At 46.8% G+C, this 21,912-nt stretch overlaps 1 protein-coding gene across 2 annotated transcripts; it reads right to left on the bottom strand.

Annotated features, from left to right (window-relative positions):
• Nucleotides 1-6,006: 6,006 nt before the first annotated feature.
• Nucleotides 6,007-21,691, bottom strand: LOC115091842 (sialidase-3-like). 2 transcript variants are annotated; one of them, XM_029602099.1, is made up of 4 exons: nucleotides 21,575-21,683; nucleotides 12,170-12,245; nucleotides 11,595-11,812; nucleotides 6,007-7,313 (listed from the first exon to the last, which is right to left on the bottom strand). In XM_029602099.1, the coding sequence occupies exons 2-4, from the start codon at nucleotides 12,225-12,227 to the stop codon at nucleotides 6,348-6,350; spliced, it is 1,242 nt and encodes a 413-aa protein (XP_029457959.1). In that variant the 5' UTR covers nucleotides 12,228-12,245; nucleotides 21,575-21,683; the 3' UTR covers nucleotides 6,007-6,347. The 2 variants fall into 2 exon arrangements, with proteins under 2 accessions (XP_029457959.1, XP_029457960.1); XM_029602100.1 differs by lacking the exon at nucleotides 12,170-12,245 and having other exon boundaries at nucleotides 21,575-21,691.
• Between the last annotated feature and the right edge of the window lie 221 nt (nucleotides 21,692-21,912).

Below are 21,912 nucleotides of genomic sequence, written 5' to 3'. Positions count from 1 at the left end.
GATCTATGGCCAGTTCACAACTTTCTGTAGCTGCATATTGGAAGGCTGAGTACTGCAAAAGCCCAATGGACCTTTCAAATCAAATAATCCTATGAATTAGTTACTTAGGGTTTGAATTGGCCCCGTACACAATAACTGAAGATTGAGAAATTACTACTTACCTGATAATTTCCTTTTCTTTAGGACAGTCAGATGAATCCAGAACAAGTGTGTTATGCACCTCTACCAGCAGATGGAGACGGAGCAAACTGATGTCACAGTATATATATCCCTGCAGTGGCATCACTGAGCTCAGATAAGAATGTAATAACAGTCTAGGGGCTAGACAAACACCAGTAATCCCTGCAATACTTAGTCACACAGGAGGACCATACAATAAACATTCGGCAGCCAAGGGAGGGAAGCTGGATTCATCTGACTGTCCTAAAGAAAAGGAACTTATCAGGTAAGTGGTAATTTCTCATTTCTTAGCATCCAGTCAGATGAATCCAGAACAAGAGGGATGTACCCAAACTACTCCCGAATAGGGTGGGAGGCTGCCCATAGTCCTTTCAAAACTGCACATGCAAAGGCTGCGTCCTCCCGGGCCTGCACATCCACACAATAATATCTGGAAAAGCTATGTAAGGAGGACAATGTCGCAGCTCGGCAAATGTCTAGAGGAGACAACAGTCTAACTTCTGCACATGACATTGCCTGAGCCCTAACCTCACTACATAACAGTTTCCCAGCATCTATGTATGCAGCCGTGACTACCTCCCCTTAATCCAGCAGGCATTTGTAGCCCGCAAGGCCAGTTCTCCTTGTTTAGTACTGCCATGAAGAACAAACAGGTGATCTGTTTACTGTAAAGTCTCAGTAACCTCCAGATACCGGATGATATGTCTCTTGACATCCAAAGGTCACAATAGACGATACTCCTTTACATTTTTCTATCTGTCCAGAGATGGCAGGGAGATGGACTGATTCAAGTGAAATTCAGTGACCACCTTTGGTAAAAAAGAAGGAACAGTATGCAGCTGTATCGCCTTGCTGGGAGCTTTTCCTCTGCGTGACTCCAGGGGCAAGGCCTGCAGCTCTGAAACTCTCCATGCAGAACAAATTGCCACAAGAAACATGGTTTTCAAGGTCAGTAACCACAAGAACAGGCTACGCATTGGTCTAAAATGTAGGACCCACTAAGAAATCCAAGACCAAACTTAGACTCCATAAGGGTACTGGAAACCGCAAGGGAGAACAAAGACGTTTCACTCCTTTCAGGAAACGGGCCACATCAGGATGAGCTGACAAGGAACCACCATTCACCTGACCCCTGAAGCAGGCGAGAGCTGCTACTTGTACCTTTAAGGAATTAAGGGCCAAACCTTTATTCAAGCCATCTTGCAAAAATTCCAAAATGAGTGGGATCTTGGCCGAATGAGGAAGAGAATCTCGATCCTCACACTGGGCTTCAAACACGTGCCAAACTCGCATATAGGCCAAGGAAGTGGAGAACTTTCTAGCCCTAAGCAAAGTGGAAATCTCTGCCATCGAATATCCACATTTCAGCAATTGAGCCCTCTCAAGGGTTATACCATAAGACAAAATGGAGTCTGATCTTCGTGAAGAACCAGACCCTGACTTAGCAGGTTCCTGTGTACTGGAAGTCTAAGGGGAGTGTCCCTGAGGAGTCACCGCAAATCCGCATACCACAGCCTCCTGGGCCAATCCGTAGCAACCAAGAGCACCATCCCTCTGTGGCGCTCGATCCTTCAGATCAATCTGCCCAACATGGGCCATGAAGGAAAGGGATACAGCAACTTGTCTTTCAGCCACTCGTGCACTCGTGCAGTGGTTCTCAACCTTTTTCCCATCGTGACACACCTGACAGGCCACGCTCACATGTGTGACACACTGCTCATTACAATTCACAGCGGAAATAAAAAGTAATTATTTTTATTGTTTAAAGTGACACAAGGAAAAGATACGTATTCTGTCTGAACAGAAATTGCATAAATAGTAAACATCCCACACCAAAACAGCACCAATTTCCAGCACTTAAACAGTAACCACCTTACCCAAGAAAAGGCAACACTGAAAATATTACACCAGGCCTTAAGACACCAATACATCTCCTATTAGGAAAACGGAACAAGCTAGGCTATTATAGAGCCCTACACAGAAACTATACGCCAGCAGAAAACCTCACCTGAATCACATGTGCTGACCCTCACCTAACAAGGAATAAAGAGACCAAAACGCATAACTAGAAGCATGCAGACAAAACTGAATTGAAAATCGCAACAAGCCAGAGTCTCCATGTGCAGTGCAACAAAGGAAAAAAAGAAACATCACCCATCCTTATAAAACAAATCAAGAAATATAAAATCAGTAGCAGTAAAACCATACTAACAAAAAGCACAGATTATTTTAAAACAGCTGATGAATGGAATATTCAATAATTAAAAACTCATAACAAATTTCTAGATACCAATAAAATATTTCAAAATAGCAGACACAAGACCCAGTAATGAAAAATAAGAATACAAAAATGTTTTTGCTCTGCATACCTGGGAACATTTGATATCTAGGTGTCCTGAGATTGTTTTGAAATAGCAGGAGGAGGGGTGGTTTGCTTGTAATTTTCTTCTCTCTCTCTCAGTCACATACCAGCGCTCTCAATTACACACCTATACACACGTGCTCTCAGTCTCCTTATAGCCCTAGAGGATCACATAGCTACCACCTTCCCTATATATCCCTGCCACCTACCCCTTTGGATACGCTCCTGTTTCTCACGTATCGCCTCCCCCAACATGTAATGCCTGATTCAGCCCTTCTCTCCCAACTTTTTACCCTTTCCCCCTACCATTCCACTCCCCTATCTTTCCCCGTCTTACTAAGTTATTTCCACCAATGTTAATATTTAAGCTACTCTTAAGTAATATCCTAAGTTGTTTTTCCTATTAATTACACTTTGCTACGCATATTTAACTAACTTAACTAATGTTTGCCTCCCACACTTTGAGATGTTCTTTATAATAGTTTTACCATTATTAACTTGTTTAATGTATAATGTTTAGGCTTATAGTTAACCTTTACTTTCTTGTTCTATGTATAACGCTTAGGCGTATGTTAATATGTTCTCTGTACACCGATGTGATATCTTGATAAATGGCGGTATATAAAAACCAATAAATATACACATGCTTTTTCTCTCACTTATATAGGCTCTTAATTACACATTTACACACATGCTGTCTATCTTTTCACGCTTACACAGGCTTTCAATCACACACATACATGCAGTCTTTTTCTCTCACATACAGACTCTCATTCACATGCTTACAAACATGCTCTCTCTCTCTTTCTCTCATTTACAAACAGCTCTCAATCACATACTCACATGCTCCCTCACCTAAACCAGCTCTCAATCACACACAGACATGCATGCTCTCTCTCTTATACACACAGGCTCTTAATCATACATACACATGATTTCTCTCACACACAAAGGATCTCAATCATACACACATACTCTTTCACACAAACAGGTTTTCAATCACAAACTTACAAATACAGGTTCCCAATTGTAAACTTACATTCATGCTCTCTCTCTCACAGGCAGGCTCTCAATCACAGACATACTCTCTTTCACATATACAGGCTCTCAATCATTCACATACATGCAATCTCACTCACACACACACACACACAGGATCTCAAACACACATGCTTGCTTGCTTGCTCATTCACTCTCCCTCCCTTCCTCCCCGGAACTAGTGGCAGCAGCAGCCTCCTACTCACCAAATCTCTAGAGCTATGGCAGCGCTATGAAAACTTCTAGATCAATATGGATCATTGACAGGTTATACTGTTAACTATTCAAAATCTGAAATGATGTGGGTGGGAGAGGGAGGACAAAATATAAGGGGGATAGGTATGCTCCAGATAGCACATACAGGATTTAAACATCTGGGATTGTGGGTATCCAGGCACCTTTCGAAACTGTATAGGACCAATTATCCCCTTATTGAAAACATTTTGGAAGGTTCTACATAGTTGGACACATCTTTCTATCTCTCTGATAGGAAGAGTTAATATGATTAAGATGGCCATACTACCTCGGTTAGTATATCTGTTCATGCACTTGCCCTGTGACATACCAGTAAGTGTTCAGGACTCTCAAGAGTGCTATTTTAAGCCTGTGGCAAGGAAGGCCTCCAAGTTTGTAGTACTCAGAGATGGTAAAACATAGGAATGCGAGAGGTTCGGACCTTCCTGAGCTTCAGTGGTACTTTTGGGCATGCCGGCTGGCATGTTTATGGGAATAGATGGGGGGGGGGGGGGGAGCTGACCCATCGCAACCATGGTTGGAGCTGGAAAAACAGGCAACAAGGGGATACAGTTTTGCGATTTTCCTCTAATACTCTCTGGTCCCTAATAATCATATAAATTAAGGTTGTGGAGGTCAGTCCAACGTCATATGACTTTACCAGAGGGATCAAGGTCTTACAATGACTCCTGTATTGAAGAACCCGCAGATATCGCAGTGTACGTTCTCTCTTGACATGGAAAGGTGTGTAATGGTGGGGTTAAAAAACTTGGGTCAATTGGTGAAGGATGGACATCTGAAATATTTCATGGATTTGATGGCGGAGTTTCAGGTTCCTCCCTCTAGATATTTGTACATGCAGTTGTGTAAGGATATTATAAAGGGATGCCCGTGGAAAGCATTCTAGAGGAATCTGAGGGAGTAGAGGGGGTTCTGTGTTGTAAAACTAGAGCGAAACATCAGACATTGGTGCTCTATATATCAATTCGAGCTGAGCTGGGGGACCCCTCCTGGCTTGATGCAATCCTGGAATGGAGACTTGGGTGAGGACTGGGATAGTAAAGATTGGAAAGCTATTTAGAGAAGGTCACGAAGTATAACAATCTGTTGCAAAGGGCAAGAACTCTCGTACAAATTGTTACGCCGGATGTACCGCTACCTGGGTGTTTTTCGCTAAATTTAGCGAAGTGAGGAAGGAGTGCTGGAGAGGTTGTGGGCAGGACGGAACATATATCCACATATGATGGGAATGTCAACACATATAGACCTTTAAGGCAGAAGCCGCGGTCTGTATTGGAGAAATTTGTGCTCAAAGGTTGATGCCGAATGCTGCCCTGTGTTTGATGGGGGACTGGCATGACACATTTAGTATGCGTGGGAACCGAAGGTTGGTGGGTCACTTTCTACATGCTGTGTATCCAACAGTGGCTCAGTTGTGGAAGAGATCCTCTGTGCTCTCCTGTTAGAGAAGTCAGGTAGCTGACATTGCTCAAATGGAAAAACTGACATACATCTTACGAGACCAAGTGGATGACTTATGATGCAATGTGGGGTCTTTATGGGACATGGCAGTGAAGTTGCTGAGGGTTAAGCGCAATCTTTTGGTAACAAGATAAGAAGACAGTACTTGTACGGGTGTTTAATAGAAATAACATGAATGCAATCTTGATTATGTATTTGTAGTTTAGACTGATGTAATGCTATTTATTTGATGGTGAACCCTACGCATTTTGTATGTTTGTGTGGTTATAAATAAAAAGTTATTTTAAAAAAAGGCACATTTCACAATCTGATTGTGATATCACTATCCCAGACTTGGAAATCTGCCTTTTTGGGGGGAAAGGTTGGTGTATTTATAGGATCTCATTACTTCCTTGATGGCAGACAGACATGCACAATGACTTTGTTGGTTACTGGGGGGTGAACCTAGGCCTAAGCATTGCTAACAACAGCCAATCCCTTGAGACACCCTAATAAGCTCTAACGCACTGCTAGATGTGTATTCTTCATTCCAACACATGGGGCACCAGCCCCTACATTTAAAATGGTACCCCTGTTTCATTTATGGGTTGTAGACAGAACATGAGGTTTTGATGGTTAACAGGGTCTGCCCGTGTGCTCCCTACAACCTCGCTGCGTGGATAGGTCAGGACAACCACCATGCAGCATTGGGAAAGCAGCAGTACAAAATATTCAGTGTGACAAAATAACATTTAATCTTTAGCTACACGACATCAACCGTTAAAATAGACTAAGTACATTATTAAAAGAGGGTGACATCATTGAAATCTATAGGTCAATGTTATAGGCAAGAGGGTGGGGAAGGAGGTGGGTGGAATAGAACATATATGGTGTAGAGAAGTAAAATGACTTGCCCAAAATCCTATACAATCAGTCACAGTTGCAGGATCCTGACTCCCAGTCCTGGACTCTAACCAAAGGACCACACCTCAGTCCTCCAGCATAAACCTCCCATCAGCACCACAGGAGGCTAAAAGATGGAAAAAGCACGGACCCTGGAAGGAAAAATAAATCATTTTCGAAATCTTGCAAAAAAGCCTCTCTTCTTTTTAATGTTTTCCAGAATGTCCTGCAGTGTAAAGAGGTAGAAATTGATCTCTTCGTATTCCATTTGAGTGCCACACTCAAACACGATGGCAAACGTGTCTGGGCCTTTGCAATGAACCAGGTCAGAGCAGCCACTTCGGCCCTTGTAGATGATCCAAGGCTTGGACCAGCACTTGGACTGCACAGGAGACATATTTAAGAATACCCCAAGGTCTTCTTCGTCTTCTTTGGTGGGGTGAGAATACAAAAGCCAACACTTGGGGTCTTGCCCTGGTTTTTCCTTGCCAAGGAAACTGATGACGCTCCCCTGGCATCCACTGCTTGTTTCTGTCAGCTTTTTGCTTTTCTGTATGGACTGGAATTCTGACCCAACTGCCTGGCACAGTGCTTCCACCCGTTTGTTGCCCGTGGTCCGTGCGTTGCAGTACATCACGCTCTTGCCATCCTCGCTGATGATTTCTGCCAGCTGACACTCTGAGGTCTCAAACTTCCGGATGCCCTGGGCGCTGTGCCAGCTCTTCCCCCAGTCCTCGCTGTAGGTATAAAAGGACTGTGCTCGGACGTAGCACGGGAAGGCACATAAGCACATGCACTTGGCCACGTAAGCATAAGCAGGTAAGACAAGTTTGCCAGACTGCATCTGGATACCATGCCCGGGCCCTACGCCAAAGGTGGCCAGCTTAGGAAAAGCTTTGGTAACCACATCTGTCAAGTCAATGGGGAGGCTCCATGTTATGCCACTGTCTTTACTGTAGATATAGCACAGGCGGGCAGCGTTGCCCCTACATTTCTGATGGCTCTCGGAGATCCCTTTTGGTATAGAGTTGAAAAACAGAAATAGCATTTGGTTGCTGTCCTCGTACACTGGGCAAGGGTTCCTGGTGCAACAGTCCTGCAGGGCTGCATTGTGTAGTGGTTGTATACCTTCCCACTGAGGAACACAAGAAAGCACAATGTGAGTTAGAGTCAACAATTTGCAAGGTTCATGAACAGAGGATGCTAAGCCGTTGGTACTTGATCTGATCTAGTTTACCAAGTGCCAGATGTACTAAGCATTTTCCCCTGGAAGCAAAATGAGAGAAACCTCTTGGTACGTATTGCTGCGAGCATGTTAACATTCTTTTAAACTCTTTCTCTTTCTCTTCCTCCCTCCCAGGACAAGGCTGGCCCAGATCAGGCCAGCAGGTTAGTGACAGCAGTGCATGCTACCATTTATCATACCCACGCCTGCTTCCTGATTTGGGCTCCAGGAGGAAGGAAGACCACTTATCACGAGCACTGATTACATCAGGGGTTCTCAACCCAGTCAGGTTGTCAGGATATTCACAATAAATATGCATGAGATAGATTTGCATGCACTGCCTCCATTGTATGCAAATCTTTCCCGTGCATATTCATTTCGGATATCCTGGCAACCTGGATGTCCCAAGGACTGGGTTGAGAACCCCTGGATTGTACTGGCACCTTTACAGCATTGTTTGAAGAGCTCTCAAGGAGCAGCATCCTGCCCTCCCAGCCAAAATAACATTAATATTGGAACTGTAAATGTGTAACATGAAAGCTCACTGGAAGGATATGATACTGAGCTTTGCCCCACTCCTTTTCCCCTGTAGTGAGATAACTGGTTGTAGCTGGAATGCTGGGTGAGGGTATTGCAACGGGATGGTTTAGCACCATCCCGTTATTTTGTGGGACCTAATTAAGACTAGAGTGTGCTAAAACAGGGGTAGCCAACTCTGGTCCGCAAAAGCCACAAACAAGTCTGGTTTTCAGGATATCCATGGCAAATATTACTCCTGGGGGAATTCTGCACAAAAAAACTTAAAATTCTGCAAAATTTATATTGGTCAAAATAACACAATTTACATGACAGTCTTTAAGTAATTACATTTTAAATTAATACAGAAAAAGAGTTATTACTTAAAGATGCAGAATTTTAAATATTTTGAGCAGAATTTCCCTAGAAATTCACTGTAAGAGTGTCCCTTCCACTCGCCCTCCCTACTCCCCTGGCCACTTTGCCCTCTCAGGCCCCAACTCCTCCCCCTGCCAGTATCTCTCCCCTCCACTTCTAGGCTCAACCCCTTCCACTCTATCGCCAGTCCCAGAGTTTGACCCCATTCTCAGTACTGCCCCCTCACACAGGCTCCCTCTGTCTCTCCCCTCTCTCACACACATGCTCCCTCTCTCTAGTACACAAATACACACCCTCATACAGGCTCCCTCACTCTCTCGCACACCCACCCACACAAGCTCCCTTTCTCTCTCACACATACATCCTCACACAGGCTACCTATGTCTCTCTCTCACGCAGCCCTTCACACAGGCTCTGTCTCACACATACACAATCCCTTCACACAGTCTAGCACCCTCACATACACACAATCCCTTTTTCATACACAAGACTCCCAATCTCTCACACACATACACAATCCTTCACAATCTCCTCATATAGGCTCCCTCTCTCTGAAACCCACACTCAAGCATCCCCCCCACCCCCCTCTTACCAACCATGCTGTCTCTCACCCTCTCAACCTCTCCTCCCCCACACCCCCTCCCCTCATATAGGCTCTCTCTCTCTCTCTCTGAAATCCACAATCAAGCATCCCCCCGCTCTCTTACCTCTCATGCTCTCTCTCACCCTCCCCTCCCCCCGCATCCCCCCCTGCTCTCTTACCTCCCATGCTTCTCTCACGCTCCTGCTCCCTCTCTCTGAAGCCTACACTCAAGCATCCCCCCACTCTTATCTCTCATGCTCTCTCACACCCTCCTGCTCTCAATCTCCCCCCCTCTCATCTCCCATGCTCTCTCTCACACCTTCCTGCTCTCTTACCCTCCCCCACACCCCTCCCCCTCATATAGGTTCCCTCTCTCTGAAAACCGCTCTCTTACCTCCCATGCTCTCTCTCATACCCTCCTGCTCTCTCTCACCCTCCCTCCCCCTCTCACCCACACACACACATTCTCTCTCACTGGGGCCTTACTTCTTCGCCACGAGTGGAGCACACTCCGTTCACAGCACACGGGGGTCTTCCGTCTTTGCCGTCTGTTCGCGGCTTGCCTGGGTCTCCTCTGCTATTTTCTGGGTAGAATTTGGCGATTCTGCACAGAAAATGGCAATTCTGTGCGGGGGGGGAATTCTGCGCTCCGCAGTAGTGCAGAATTCCTCTAGGACTAGAATATGCATGAGTTAGATTTGCATGCATTACCTCCACTGTATGCAAATCTAGCTCATGCATGTTTGTTATGGATATCCTGAAAACCAGGCCTGGTTTGTGGCTCTGGAGGATAGGAGTTGGCCTTCCCATGCTGATATAAAGGAGGCATTAAAAAATACTCATACACAATGGGGCACATTTTAAAAGCCTTGCGCATGTAAATCCAGCTGGATTTACGCGCACCAAGCCTATTTTGCAGAGGCCCGGTGATGCGCGCAAAGCCCCGGGATGCGCGTATGTCCCGAGGCCGCTAGGCTGGGGGATTGCGCGCCGGCACTTGGCCAGCGCACGCAACTTACGCCTGCCCAGAGGCAGGCGTAAGTTGTAAAATAAAGGTATGGGGGGGTTTTAGGTAGGGCTGGGGGGCGGGAGGGAACAGGGAAAGCCATTGGGGCTCCTCTAGGGCTCAGCACGCGCAAGGTGTACTAGTGTGCACCCCCTTGCGCGCGCCGACCCCGGATTTTATAACATGCGCGCACAGCTGCGCGCGCATGTTATAAAATCGAGCGTACATTTGTGCGCGCCGGGTTGCGCGCACAAACGTACCCCCGCGTGTATGTCTTAATATCCGGCCCAATGAATGGGGTAAAATAAACCGAGCATTTTGATTGGCTGCTCAGCTTAGATCAGGGCTTCCCAAACCTGTCCTGCGAACCCCACAGCCAGTTGGGTTGTCAGGATATCCACAATGAATATGCATGAGATAAATTTGCATATCATGGCGACCCAGTAGATGGAAATTTATCTCATGCATATTCATTATGGATATCCTGAAAACTCGACTGGCTGTGGGGTCTCCAGGGCAAGTTTGGAAAGCCCTGACTTAGATGTACTAAGACTATCTTACTGGTTTAAAGTTGATCTTTAGGCAAGGATATTAAGCAAAATCATACTCCGTTCCCAAAGAGCCGAGGGCCGTCCGGGCATGTGGTAAGATCTCTCTCACTGCATAGCCTGCCAAGGATTGCTACTTATGCAATGCAGAATTGTTTAGCACAGTGATTCTCCGCCCAGTCCTCGGGTTTTTCAGAATGTCCACAATAAATATGCATAGATAGGTTTGCATGCACTACCGCCATTGTATGTAAATCTTTCTTATGCATATTCATTGCGAATATCCTGAAAACCAGACTGACTGGGCATGGCCTGAGGACAGGGTTGAGAACCACTGGTACACTACACATCAAAATACGGATGCCACATTGGTTGACAGATGTGAAATGACCTATGAATTGTTGCAAGTTTTAGGTAATGAAATGATGCTTATTGGTTACTTATGTATTATGTATGTACTTATATAATCCGCACTGGACACATTTTAAATTTGGAAGCAGCGGAATATAAGTATTTTTAAATAAATAAGGAGAGAGTAGTATGATAGCAAACAGGTTTCTTTCTCAGGTGGACCAGAACGTGGCCATGAGATGTCCCTCTACAATTAGAAAAGTCTGAAACTGAAGAGCTGGCAGCAAAGAATGAGAGCCTGGGATTGTAGAAAAGGGTGAGGACTGGACTGACCCGCTGTCAAGTGCTAGGGCTGATTCTCAGGTCCGGCCTTCTGTGTCCCCTGGTCAGCCAGGGCAGGGAATGCTATAGAGGCAGCGTTCACAGCTCCCGTGGGCAAGGGAGTCCCAGGCCTTGTACAATCAAGACTTCGGGTCCCATTAGCTGATTCCAGCAGGAGCCATGGTTTGTGGCCCTTGGCTAATGATTGCCACTGTGAAGGCTGGGCTAAGTTGGGGAGGGATATAAAATAAGGGGAAATGTGAATGAAGGCTTGTGGCTACTGTAGCCCAACAGAATCAGGAAGAAACTGAGTCAAAAAAAGAGTGGGCATAGAGTTTGAAGTTCAGAAAATGTTGTAAATGAACTCCCAAGTAGCAATTATTAACTTTCAACTCAATTCCCCTCCATTATTTTTTTAGTTGAAAATGCATCTAAGAAACACTTTCTGTACATCACAGTCAGACAATGGTTCTTTCATTTAGCGCTACCTCAATATAACCATTTCTATAGAGGCCTCGCCTCATGACCAGGTATTCTGCATCCATGGCCTTCGTTATCCTGTGCCTTTCAGCAAAGGCTAGAAAGATGCTTTCAGCTTCAATGTAGACCAGTGAGGGGATCCTGTATGTGGCGCCATCCGGCTCCTGCTTGAAAAGCTTCGTCCTCTCAGGCACTGCGGACGTGGCCATGCTGGATTTTGATATCACTTGAAAAACAAAATATAAAGAGTTAGGTTTTTCTTGAGTTCAAGCTGTATGGATAATACACTTTTACAATGCTTGGCTTGCATCTCCTATAATTACCCTGTAGGCCCAGCAACAACAAATTGTAAACTCGTGCACTAGATGATTTATCGAGGTTCCTGGAATATCAATATCATGCAGTGAATCTAGGTAGTGGGACGTCAACTGCTTGCAGATGAGTGCTCTCCCAGTGCCCGAGCAGCTGCAGGTGCAAAGAGGTGGCAAGGCGTAGTGTGAGGGCATGAGAAGATAGTCTCCAGTGCAATGCTGTGATGACCCCACAATAAAAATATAATAGCAATAAGACAGATGCCAGGTACCATTTTGCTGTTCTACAATCCAAGACCTTGGCTGTGTTGTAAGACTGAACAAGGCCATATGGGGTCTGTTTATACTCTGAAAAATAAAATAATAGTAGCAGCAGCAAAAAAATAATCACAGGCAAGATACTAGATTTTGCACGTTGGTCTTACTGGTATGCGATAGTGTGTAACCACAATTAATTTGCTCTTTCTGCCTGCCACAGGTCCTGACTAAGGATCACATTGTAGCTAATAAATCACCTTGAGTCTTCCAGCCCTCTTTGTGAAGGGGGAAGAGAGGTCATTACAGAGGCTCTCTGGGGAACAAAGTACCCACAGTCTTTTAGAGATTCTCAATATCAGACAATAGGAGAGGCGGGTGCTATCATCCAGCAATTTCATCTTCTTTACGAAGCGTAAGTTAGTTATCTAACTGGTTAGGTTGAGAGATGATCAACGCTCTACTGAGGCCAACCTTCCGATTCCCTCCTTGGTAATTCCAGTCCCACCTCCCACCTGAAGCTAACATAGTAACACCGTAAATTTTGGCAGAAAAAAATCCAAATGGTGCATCCAGTCTGCCCAGCAAGTTTTTTTTGTTTTACCTCTCCATGCAGGTTACCCCCATGCCTTCTTTTATGGGCAGTAACTGGTTGCGGGTAATAAATGCCGCTCTGTGCAGCATTTTTCTTTTGAATTTTTTGTGTGCCCAATTTTTCTATTTTTAATTTTCTTATGCACATAAAGTTTACTCCGTTTTGAGTCTTAATTCTTATATCAATTACTCTCTCGATAGCACGCCAACATCCTGCAGGAAAATGTAAAGTCTGTATTTATCTTGAAGTGGCTGACTTTGCTCTTCTTCCCTTAGCTTAACTAAAAGGACCTGCTTAATGTTTCATGCCCGACACTGGCAGCGTTTCAACAGGGGCCGTCTGCTTCAGGGGCTGGACAGAGTATATATTTGCTCGTTAGTTCTCTTTTAGTTTGGCTACCGTCTTTCAATCCCAAGTGTCAGACATTTGACCATTTCTCAAGTTTTCTTAGATTGCTTCTCATTCTCTATTCCTCAAGTGTCTCTGTTCTTTTTCAGATCTTAGAGTCACCCGGAAAAAGGAAACCTTTTCCTTCTAATCCTTCCTCAATGTCGCTCACAAAGATATTGCACAGAGTCGGCCCCAGGACAGATGCTTGAGGCACTCCACTGATTGCTCCTCTCTCTTCAGAGTAGGTTCCATTTGCCACCACTCACTGTCATCTGTCCATCAACCGATTTGTAATCCATTCCACCCACCTTGGAACGCACTCCCAGGCTTTTCATTGTGTTCAAAAGCCTAATAAAGCTAATTCTGGAACAGTGAAAAACAATTTGGGGTACATTTTAAAACACAGCGCGCGCGCGTACTTTTGTTCGTGCATCAGGTGTGAACAAAAGTACGCTGGATTTTATAAGATATGCGCGTATCTTATAAAATATGGGGTCGGCACGGGCAAGGGGGTGCACATTTGTGCAACTTGCGCGCGCCGAGCCCTGCGCACGCTGCCCGTTCCCTCCGAGGCCGCTCTGAAATCGGAGCGGCCTCGGAGGGAACTTTCCTTCCACCCCCCCGCACCTTCCCCTACCTAACTGCCCCCCCCCGGCCCTATCTAGACCCCCAGCTACCTTTATCTTAAAAGTTACTACTGCCTCTGGGCAGTAGTAACTTACGCGCGCCGGCGCAGCAGGCCCCGACACAGGCCGCTGTGTCGGGGCACTCGGCCACACCCTGGACCGCCCACATGCCCCCGAACACACCCCCGATCCAAAACCGTGCCCCCCCTGGCCACGCCCCCGACCGCCCCTTTTTGCAAGCGCGTCCCGGGACTTAAAAGGATTAAGCGCGTACCTTATGCGCGTAACCCTTTTAAAATCCGGCCCTCAGTTTCCAATCACAGATATGGAGATTGTCTCCGCATCGCTTTCCCTAGTGTGTAGCTGTAATACCATATCCTCCAAGGTAGTTTTCCTGTAAAACTCTGTCCAATTTACTTTTGAACTGAGTTAGTGACGGATTCACTAACAGGCTAATTTTAAAATACGTGTGTGTGTGCGTATCAGCGCACGAGCAGAGATATGCTCGGGCATATCTCTGCTCGTGATATACCTGAACAACTCACCTGTTTAAGACTACTTCTCGGATTCATCAGTCTTCTTTAATTCATGCATAACTCAGATTTTGCATTTCAACAAGGTATATGTACCCTCACATCACAATTTAGACTATCCCTCCAATTACTCAAGATATTTATTCACGCTTTAAACATTCCTGATATTGATCTTCGTCCTGTCGACGAGTTATTATCATCATTATTATTATTGTTTATGTAATATTCAAGTTGTATTTATATTTAAGTTAAGTTGTATTTATACTTATATTTAAGTTGTATTTATACTTATATTTATATGTGATATGTTAAGAAAATATATGTTAAGAAACGCTGTTTAATGTAACGCCTTTATTGCGACAGTTATTGTTCTATGTAAACCGACCTGATTCGATACTTGTATTGAGAATGTCGGTATATAAAAATCCGAAATAAATAAATAAATAAATAATTTTAAATCATGTGCACACTTGTGAGCATATGTTTCAAAATACGCCTACTGCGTGTAAGTATGCTCCTAATTTTAAGAGGTTACTCGAGCAAACCTACTTCCCGAATCTCCGGTTTTAACGCACATATGTAAGCGGATTTTAAAACCTGTTTGCGCAAGGGACAGTCCCAGTTATTCCCAGTAGTCCCCCAGTTTGCCCAGTTAGTATCGAGGTCTTCCAGAACCCCCTGGTTCTTCATCCTGCACGCCCCCCCAGTTGACCCGGACCCCACACTATTTATCGTAAATCCTAAAACGCGAGATCAGCAGACTTGCTGTAAAGTTATGTGGCTAACAAGCCGCCACGTGCCACGGTTCCCGGTTTTAAAATACGTTAGTTCCGTGCGTAATTGTTGGCCCCGCCCTTGAACGACCATGCTCCGCCCCTTTTCCAACCCCTTGTTTTTGGTGCGCCCTCGGGTATGTACGCACATAATTTTCAGCTTTTAAAAAGCTGCGTTGCTCAGACGCGGCCCACATGTGCCCGTAGGTGGGTATTTCTGCCTGGGCAATGCTTTTAAACGTAACCTCTAAGGGTTTTATCCCATTCTGTGCTGACGAGCCTGGCCCCTTCGTCTTGCAGCCACCACTACTTCTGCTGGCAAAATGTTCCACAATCTCACCACTCGCCGAGTAAAGAATCCCCTCCTTTCAGGGAGGTTAAATCTGCTACCCTTCATCCTGGAGGATTCCCCCTTGGGTTTGTTTGCAGCTGTTTTGGTGAAATGATCTCAGAGATCCCTGTAAGGTGCTTTGAAATCTTTGTATGGTTTAGTTAGATCCTCTCGTAAACATCTTTTTTCTAATGGAACTCAATAATCCCAGATTGGACAATCTTTAAATGCAGATAAATCGGATTAATGTTCCTTTCTACCTATTCTAACATCTGGATATCCTTTTTAGGATGGGTGCCTAGAAATATGATCTAAAAATGTCTTTTTTTTTTTTTTTACATTCTTTGGCCTGGCAATTTCCTCCCTCTCTTCTGAGCTCTCATCTCGATGGGAGCGGGATTTTATGGGGGCAGCAGTGCCAAGGACCTCCATTTGCAGTTAACACCATCTTTCTGAATTTCAGAAACACTTTCATTCAGTACTGTATGAAGGGCTTTAACAAAAATCCAGATAAACTATATCAGGGCTTCCCAAACCTGTCCTGGGGACCCCACAGCTGGTCGGGTTTTCAGGATATCCACAATGAATATGCATGAGATAAATTTACATATACTGAGTCTTCATGAGGAAAGGCTGAAGATGTTAGGGCTGTTCAGCTTGGAGAAGAAACGGCTGAGGGGGGGGGGGGGGATATGATAGAGGTCTTTAAGATCATGAGAGGTCTTGAACGAGTAGATGTGAATCGGTTATTTACACTTTCGAATAATAGAAGGACTAGGGGGCAGTCCATGAAGTTAGCAAGTAGCACATTTAAGACTAATCGGAGAAAATTCTTTTTCACTCAACGCACAATAAAGCACTGGAATTTGTTGCCAGAGGATGTGGTTAGTACAGTTAGTGTAGCTGGGTTCAAAAAAGGTTTGGATAAGTTCTTGGAGGAGAAGTCCATTAATGGCTATTAATCAAGTTTACTTAGGGAATAGCCACTGCTATTAATTGCATCAGTAGCATGGGATCTTCTTGGTGTTTGGGTAATTGCCAGGTTCTTGTGGCCCGGTTTGGCCACTGTTGGAAACAGGATGCTGGGCTTGATGGACCCTTGGTCTGACCCAGCATGGCAAGTTCTTATGTTCCATGATATGCAAATGTATCTCATGCATATTCATTGTGGATATCCTGAAAACCTAACTGGCTGTGGGGTCCGCAGGACAGATTGGGAAGCCCCTGAGCTATATTCATCGCTTGCCCAGTTTATTTCTGGAAAGTTGACCCATTAGTGTCAGCAGAGGTGAATGGAAACAGAGGGTAATGAATGGGGTGCCAGCCAGAACCAGTCCCAATTGGCACCATGAGTCTTTGCTGACGCAGTTATTCGGTGTCAGTCTCCCCAGTACTGGGAAATGCCGTGGCCTGTTCCCCACCACTGCTGCTCAGCTCCTGAAAAGTGGGGGCGCTGCTGCTCTGTGCCATGTTCCAGGGCGCTGCCGACCTTAAAAATCAAACCTCGTGGTGCAGCTGCTCCACATCTGTCTCCAGAGCAGCAGCCTGGGTGTCCAGATCAGAACAAGGCTCCCGACTTCAGGCTTCCTGTGAAGTGTCTTCAACAGTTTGGTAGACTTCCCGCCACTACACGGGCCGCCCTTGGGTGAATGGAAGGGAGAAAGAAGGAGAGGGGGATTATATGGGCGAGAAGAACCGCTGATGAGGAGGCAGGGAGCAGGGAGCAGCAGAGAAGGACGCAAGAGAACAGCTTACAGCTCCTCTTCCGTTACAGATCAATGCCACGCAAAGGAATCCACTCGCCCAGCAGGATCTGAGCACGCGGCCTGGCGAGGAGTCCCCACCATGAGGTCCGAGGGGGGGGCGAAGCTCTCTCTGCAGCAGGGTGGATAATAAGGACAGCGATAACAATGAAAATTGTTCTGTCTGTCCAAGCAAGACCTCGAAGTCCGTTACAGTGTTAGCAGGGAGCTTTGCCGCGGTGCCTTTGAATAAACAGGCAGTTCCCACATAAACATCAAGCTTTGCTTATAGCCAAATGACCGCTCTCCAGCTTTTGCACAGTGAAGGCCGAGTCCCAGCCTTTTTGGCGTGAGGAGGGTCTGCAGAATGATTTACTGTTAGTGGAAGTAGTAGTGGGGGATTATGGCTGAGTGAAGCAGGGGCTGGATCTGAACCCAGCCGACAGGCAGCCCTCGGCTGGGTGTTTCCTAATCCCACAGGCACATTACACAGTACACAAACAACTCCATGATGAGCAAAGAGGGTTTCAAAGCGGAAGAACAGCTGGGCCGCGAGTTTACCCCAGGCCAACTCGTGTTAGATAAAGAGCTGGTAGGAAAGTGTAAGATCTGCACGCACAGACAGACAGACAGACAGACAGACACACCTCTGATGCTGGTTAGGAGTTCTCTTCAATAATACAGTGCAGCATTTGGAAAAGGTTTAAAGCCAGGAAAACTATATGGAGACTTTTAAAAATTGTTTAATTCTGTTTTTCACATACAGGGCCTGGCCCGGGGCCTATACTACTTGCCTAGAGCATAAAAAGGCCGAACTGACCCATCTGACAGCCTGGTTTGGCCTTCGCGCCCCCGACATACAAAGCTCCTGAGTGCGGGAGGTGCCCGCCCTTGCAACGGAGTTTAATTCAGGCCTTTTGTGTCAATAAAGAACCAAGCAAATGTCCTAGAGCAGCAAGGATCCTTCTACCTTGTGCATTCACGCTCATCGTCTATGAACATTAAAGTGCCAGCCACCTTCTAGGGTAAGAGAGAAGAAACCTTGTTTCACTTTTAACGCCTCTCTCACTCGAGATGCGGCGCCCTGCGTAAAAATGAAGCCTCGGGTTGATCGATGGGCATTTCCAGCTCACACCTGCTCCCTTTTTTTTTTGTTTTGTTTTACACACTCATTTGGTGCCCGGAGAACATGTTTGCTCACCCCCTCATGCAGAGAGTAACCATCTTATTGGATAAGAGGCCTCCCTGCACAGCACAAGGGAACTTACAAGAAAAAAAAAAGATCCAGAGGCTTGGGTGGCTGTGAAAGCAGAAGCCTCTGGCTCAGTGACAATGCCACATGGTCAGTGCCTGGACAAGGAGCCGACGAGGGCTCAGCAGACACGAAGAGGATTTGGCAGGCGCTCTTCTTGTCATGGGAAGGAACAAACGGGCCGATACAGTAAAATCGCGGGAGAGCGGGCGTTTTCGACGCGCTACTACCCCTTACTGAATAAGGGGTAAAGCTAGTGCTTCAAAAACACGCGTCCAATCGCGGGTAAACAGTGCGCACCAGTACTGTCTCGGCCCGTTTGTAAGCAGACAGACACAATACAGTGGGTTGTTTGTTTGTTTTTTCTGGAAGACAAAGAGGTGGGGGTCCGTGCCGGCACCCCTGTATAATTTATCATTAAAGCGTCAGCACTGGCAACGCGTGAACTTGACAATCGCTGCTCTCTGCAGCCAGCTGATGCTTTGACATACTAACGGCCTTTGTGTAAACCTCAGTCCAAACCGCTATCTTCTGGGAGGGGTAGTGGTGCCACCTGAACGTGCAAACTGGCAACTGAAAAGAATCCGGCGCCCTGCAGGAAAATGTGAGCCTGGAACAAAAAAAACACGTCCTTGCCAACCCCCCTCCCCCAATGGTTTAATGGATATAAAATATATTTGCCTCGCGTTCTGTGGGGGGGGGGGGGGGAGCCTGACCCTTTCCCGATCATCTCCTGGTACAACAGCCAAGTTATGCAGAGTTAAGAGCACAGGATGGGCTGGGTGGCCGCTGAAGCCCTCTTCTGGCAACCCCTCCCCTCCCCCCCCCCCCATAAACAAACGGCGGCCACCGCCATCCTCAAACTTTCATTAAGCAGCTAAAAAAAAAAAAAAAAAAGGTATAAAAGGGGCATCACCAGACACCTGTGGGCTGGAAGAGCGCCGCATCCTAAATTCTCGTTCTACCAACCCTGGCACCGGGTTACGTAAAACCTTCAGATGATAAATCAGATTCCCAAAGTATCCCAGCCCAGCCAGCAGGCATCGCGGTGGGGAGAGGACTAAAATGGAAGACGAGCAAGAGGGAAAATTCAAAGGCTCCTTTTCATCCGGGCAGGGCGTCGAACCCAGATTTCTGGCCCACGCGCAGGCAGCCGAGCGCTTCCGGCATTTGCTGAGCCAGCGTAGGCCGCCGCCAGCGTCCACTGATGTGAATACGGCACCAACGAGCGCCGGTAGCATGCTGCACCCCCCCAGGACTGACACTGCAGCCCCCCCTAACTTTGTACCGGACTGGCTGAATGCACCTGTGCCTTGCTTTCCCCTCCGTCATGCGAGTGAATGAGAATGTTATTTATTTATTTACAATCTTTTACTATCCCGATACTCGAGACAAATATCTTATCGGAGCGGTTTACAGCAAAACAAGGGATAACCAGGAGAAAGTTACAAAAAAAAAACAGGGTAATGAATTCAGGACAACACAGAGAGGTAGAATTAGCTCAACATAGCGCTACGATAGAGTAAATAACAAGCAATGTTCAGCAGTAAGTAGGCGAAAGACCTGGTAGGTACTCAAAGAAACAGTTCTTCGAGGGATGGTGACATCTGTACAGGGCGAGGAAAGAGAGGGGAGGTGTTGGGACCTGGAGGAGGGGGTCAGGAGGGACAGGGGAGGGAGAAAAGATGGAAGGTGGGAGGAGGGGGGAAACAGAGGGCTGAGAAGCTAGTGGGGAGGCTTGCATTGTCACAGTTTTGGAGCAGGAGAGCGGTCGGAGCAAGGAAAGTTATTGACGGGACAGCAGAGTAGTTCTGACTGGAAATCATGGAAGAAGATTTACGTACAATCCCTTAATGGTGGTGTGGCCGGTCAAGGGAAGGCTTGTTTGACAAGCCAGGTTTTCGGTTTCTTTCTGAAGGTGAAAGGGCACTGCTCCTGGCGAAGCTCTGGTGGTGATGGACTCCACTGAGAGGGTCCGGCGGTAGACGACGCACGTTTCCGAATGGAGGGGTGAAGTGAGGATTTGGTAGGGGGTCTGAATTATATAAGAAAATCAAAGAAGGGTGGGATTACAACAGGGTTAGTTTTCCGGGCTGTAATGAGTTGTAAAGTACAAGGATGCTGCACTGGGCAGTGGAGATGGTGGGCGGGCACCTGGGTGTCCTTCCAATTGTTTTATATGTCAAAAGTTTATTTGTGTGTTTAGATCTGTAAAGGACTTAGACGGGGATTAAGAACTGAGAAGGAGGCACACACCCTTTATAGGGCTCTGTCATCACAGGTTGTAGTGATATTTTTCTGCTCGTTCCTCCCTAAATTACTGTGGGTGACCAGAAAAGATGCAGTAAGAGAAATGCCTTGTTTTCAGCTGGGTCCTGAAGGCAAAAAGAGTGACCTGGCCAGGGTCATACAGAGCATGAGGGCAGAGCTGGGATTAGAACTGAGGTACAGGGAGATAAAGTGATCTTCCCAGGATTACACTGAGAGTCAAGGGCAGAGCTGGGATTAGAACTGAGGTACAGGGAGATAAAGTCACACAGAGCGTGAGGGCAGAGCTGGGATTAGAACTGAGGCACAGGGAGATAAAGTGACCTGCCCAGGGTCACAGAGAGAGTCGGGGCAGAGCTGGGATTAGAACTGAGGCACAGGGAGATAAAGTGACCTGCCCAGGGTCACAGAGAGAGTCGGGGCAGAGCTGGGATTAGAACTGAGGCACAGGGAGATAAAGTGACCTGCCCAGGGTCACAGAGAGAGTCGGGGCAGAGCTGGGATTAGAACTGAGGCACAGGGAGATAAAGTGACCTGCCCAGGGTCAGGCGAAGTGAACGCCTCGCGTCTCAGGACTGCTCCAGAACCGCCAGAGGGCTTCTCCTCTCCGAATAAAGAGTGTGCGATCGGGTTTATATTAGCAAGTGAGCATTACAACATCTTGCATATGACTTCAAGTCCTTCTCTGTCTGTTATACCTTCCCGTCCCCTTTCTCAGCTTAGGCAACCCTGCCCCGGAGAATGCAAAATATCCGGAATCCGTGCGAGAAAGTGCCAGCCCTGCCATCGTGACCCTGCTGGCGCTGGCACCAACTCGAGCACTTGCTGACTGCCCTGCTCGGGGGCAGAGTTTTACAAATCTCTCTGCAAGGGCAGCGCTCCTGAAATGCAAGGCTGAGGCGAAGGACTTACCTCGGGCTCAGGGGCTGCGGCTCTCCCGAGGTCTGGGCATCCTCCGGCTCCGCCGATGTGACGGGGGACACAGGGAGCCGGCCCGGGCTGGGAGCCCGACCAACGCCCCTCCCCCGCCCCGCCCCGCCCCGCCTTTCCGCGGGCTCAGACTGGCACCGCCCCCAGCCCTGCGAGGGCTCGCTGGAAAAGCAGCGGTGTACGCAGCGCTGCACTTAGTCACGCCTGTTAAGTACGGTCTTCGTTTACAAAAAGGAGTAGGGCAAAGGCAAAACTGACAGCACTGACGCAATGGGGGTGGGGGGGGGGGGGGGTCTGGTTCACTATGGCAGGGCTTCTCA

The sequence above is a fragment of the Rhinatrema bivittatum genome, chromosome 5 (assembly GCF_901001135.1).
Source record: "Rhinatrema bivittatum chromosome 5, aRhiBiv1.1, whole genome shotgun sequence".
Lineage (NCBI taxonomy): Eukaryota > Metazoa > Chordata > Amphibia > Gymnophiona > Rhinatrematidae > Rhinatrema > Rhinatrema bivittatum.
The sequence above is the reverse complement of the archived record's forward strand: the minus strand, read 5'-3'. Positions and strand labels throughout refer to the sequence as shown.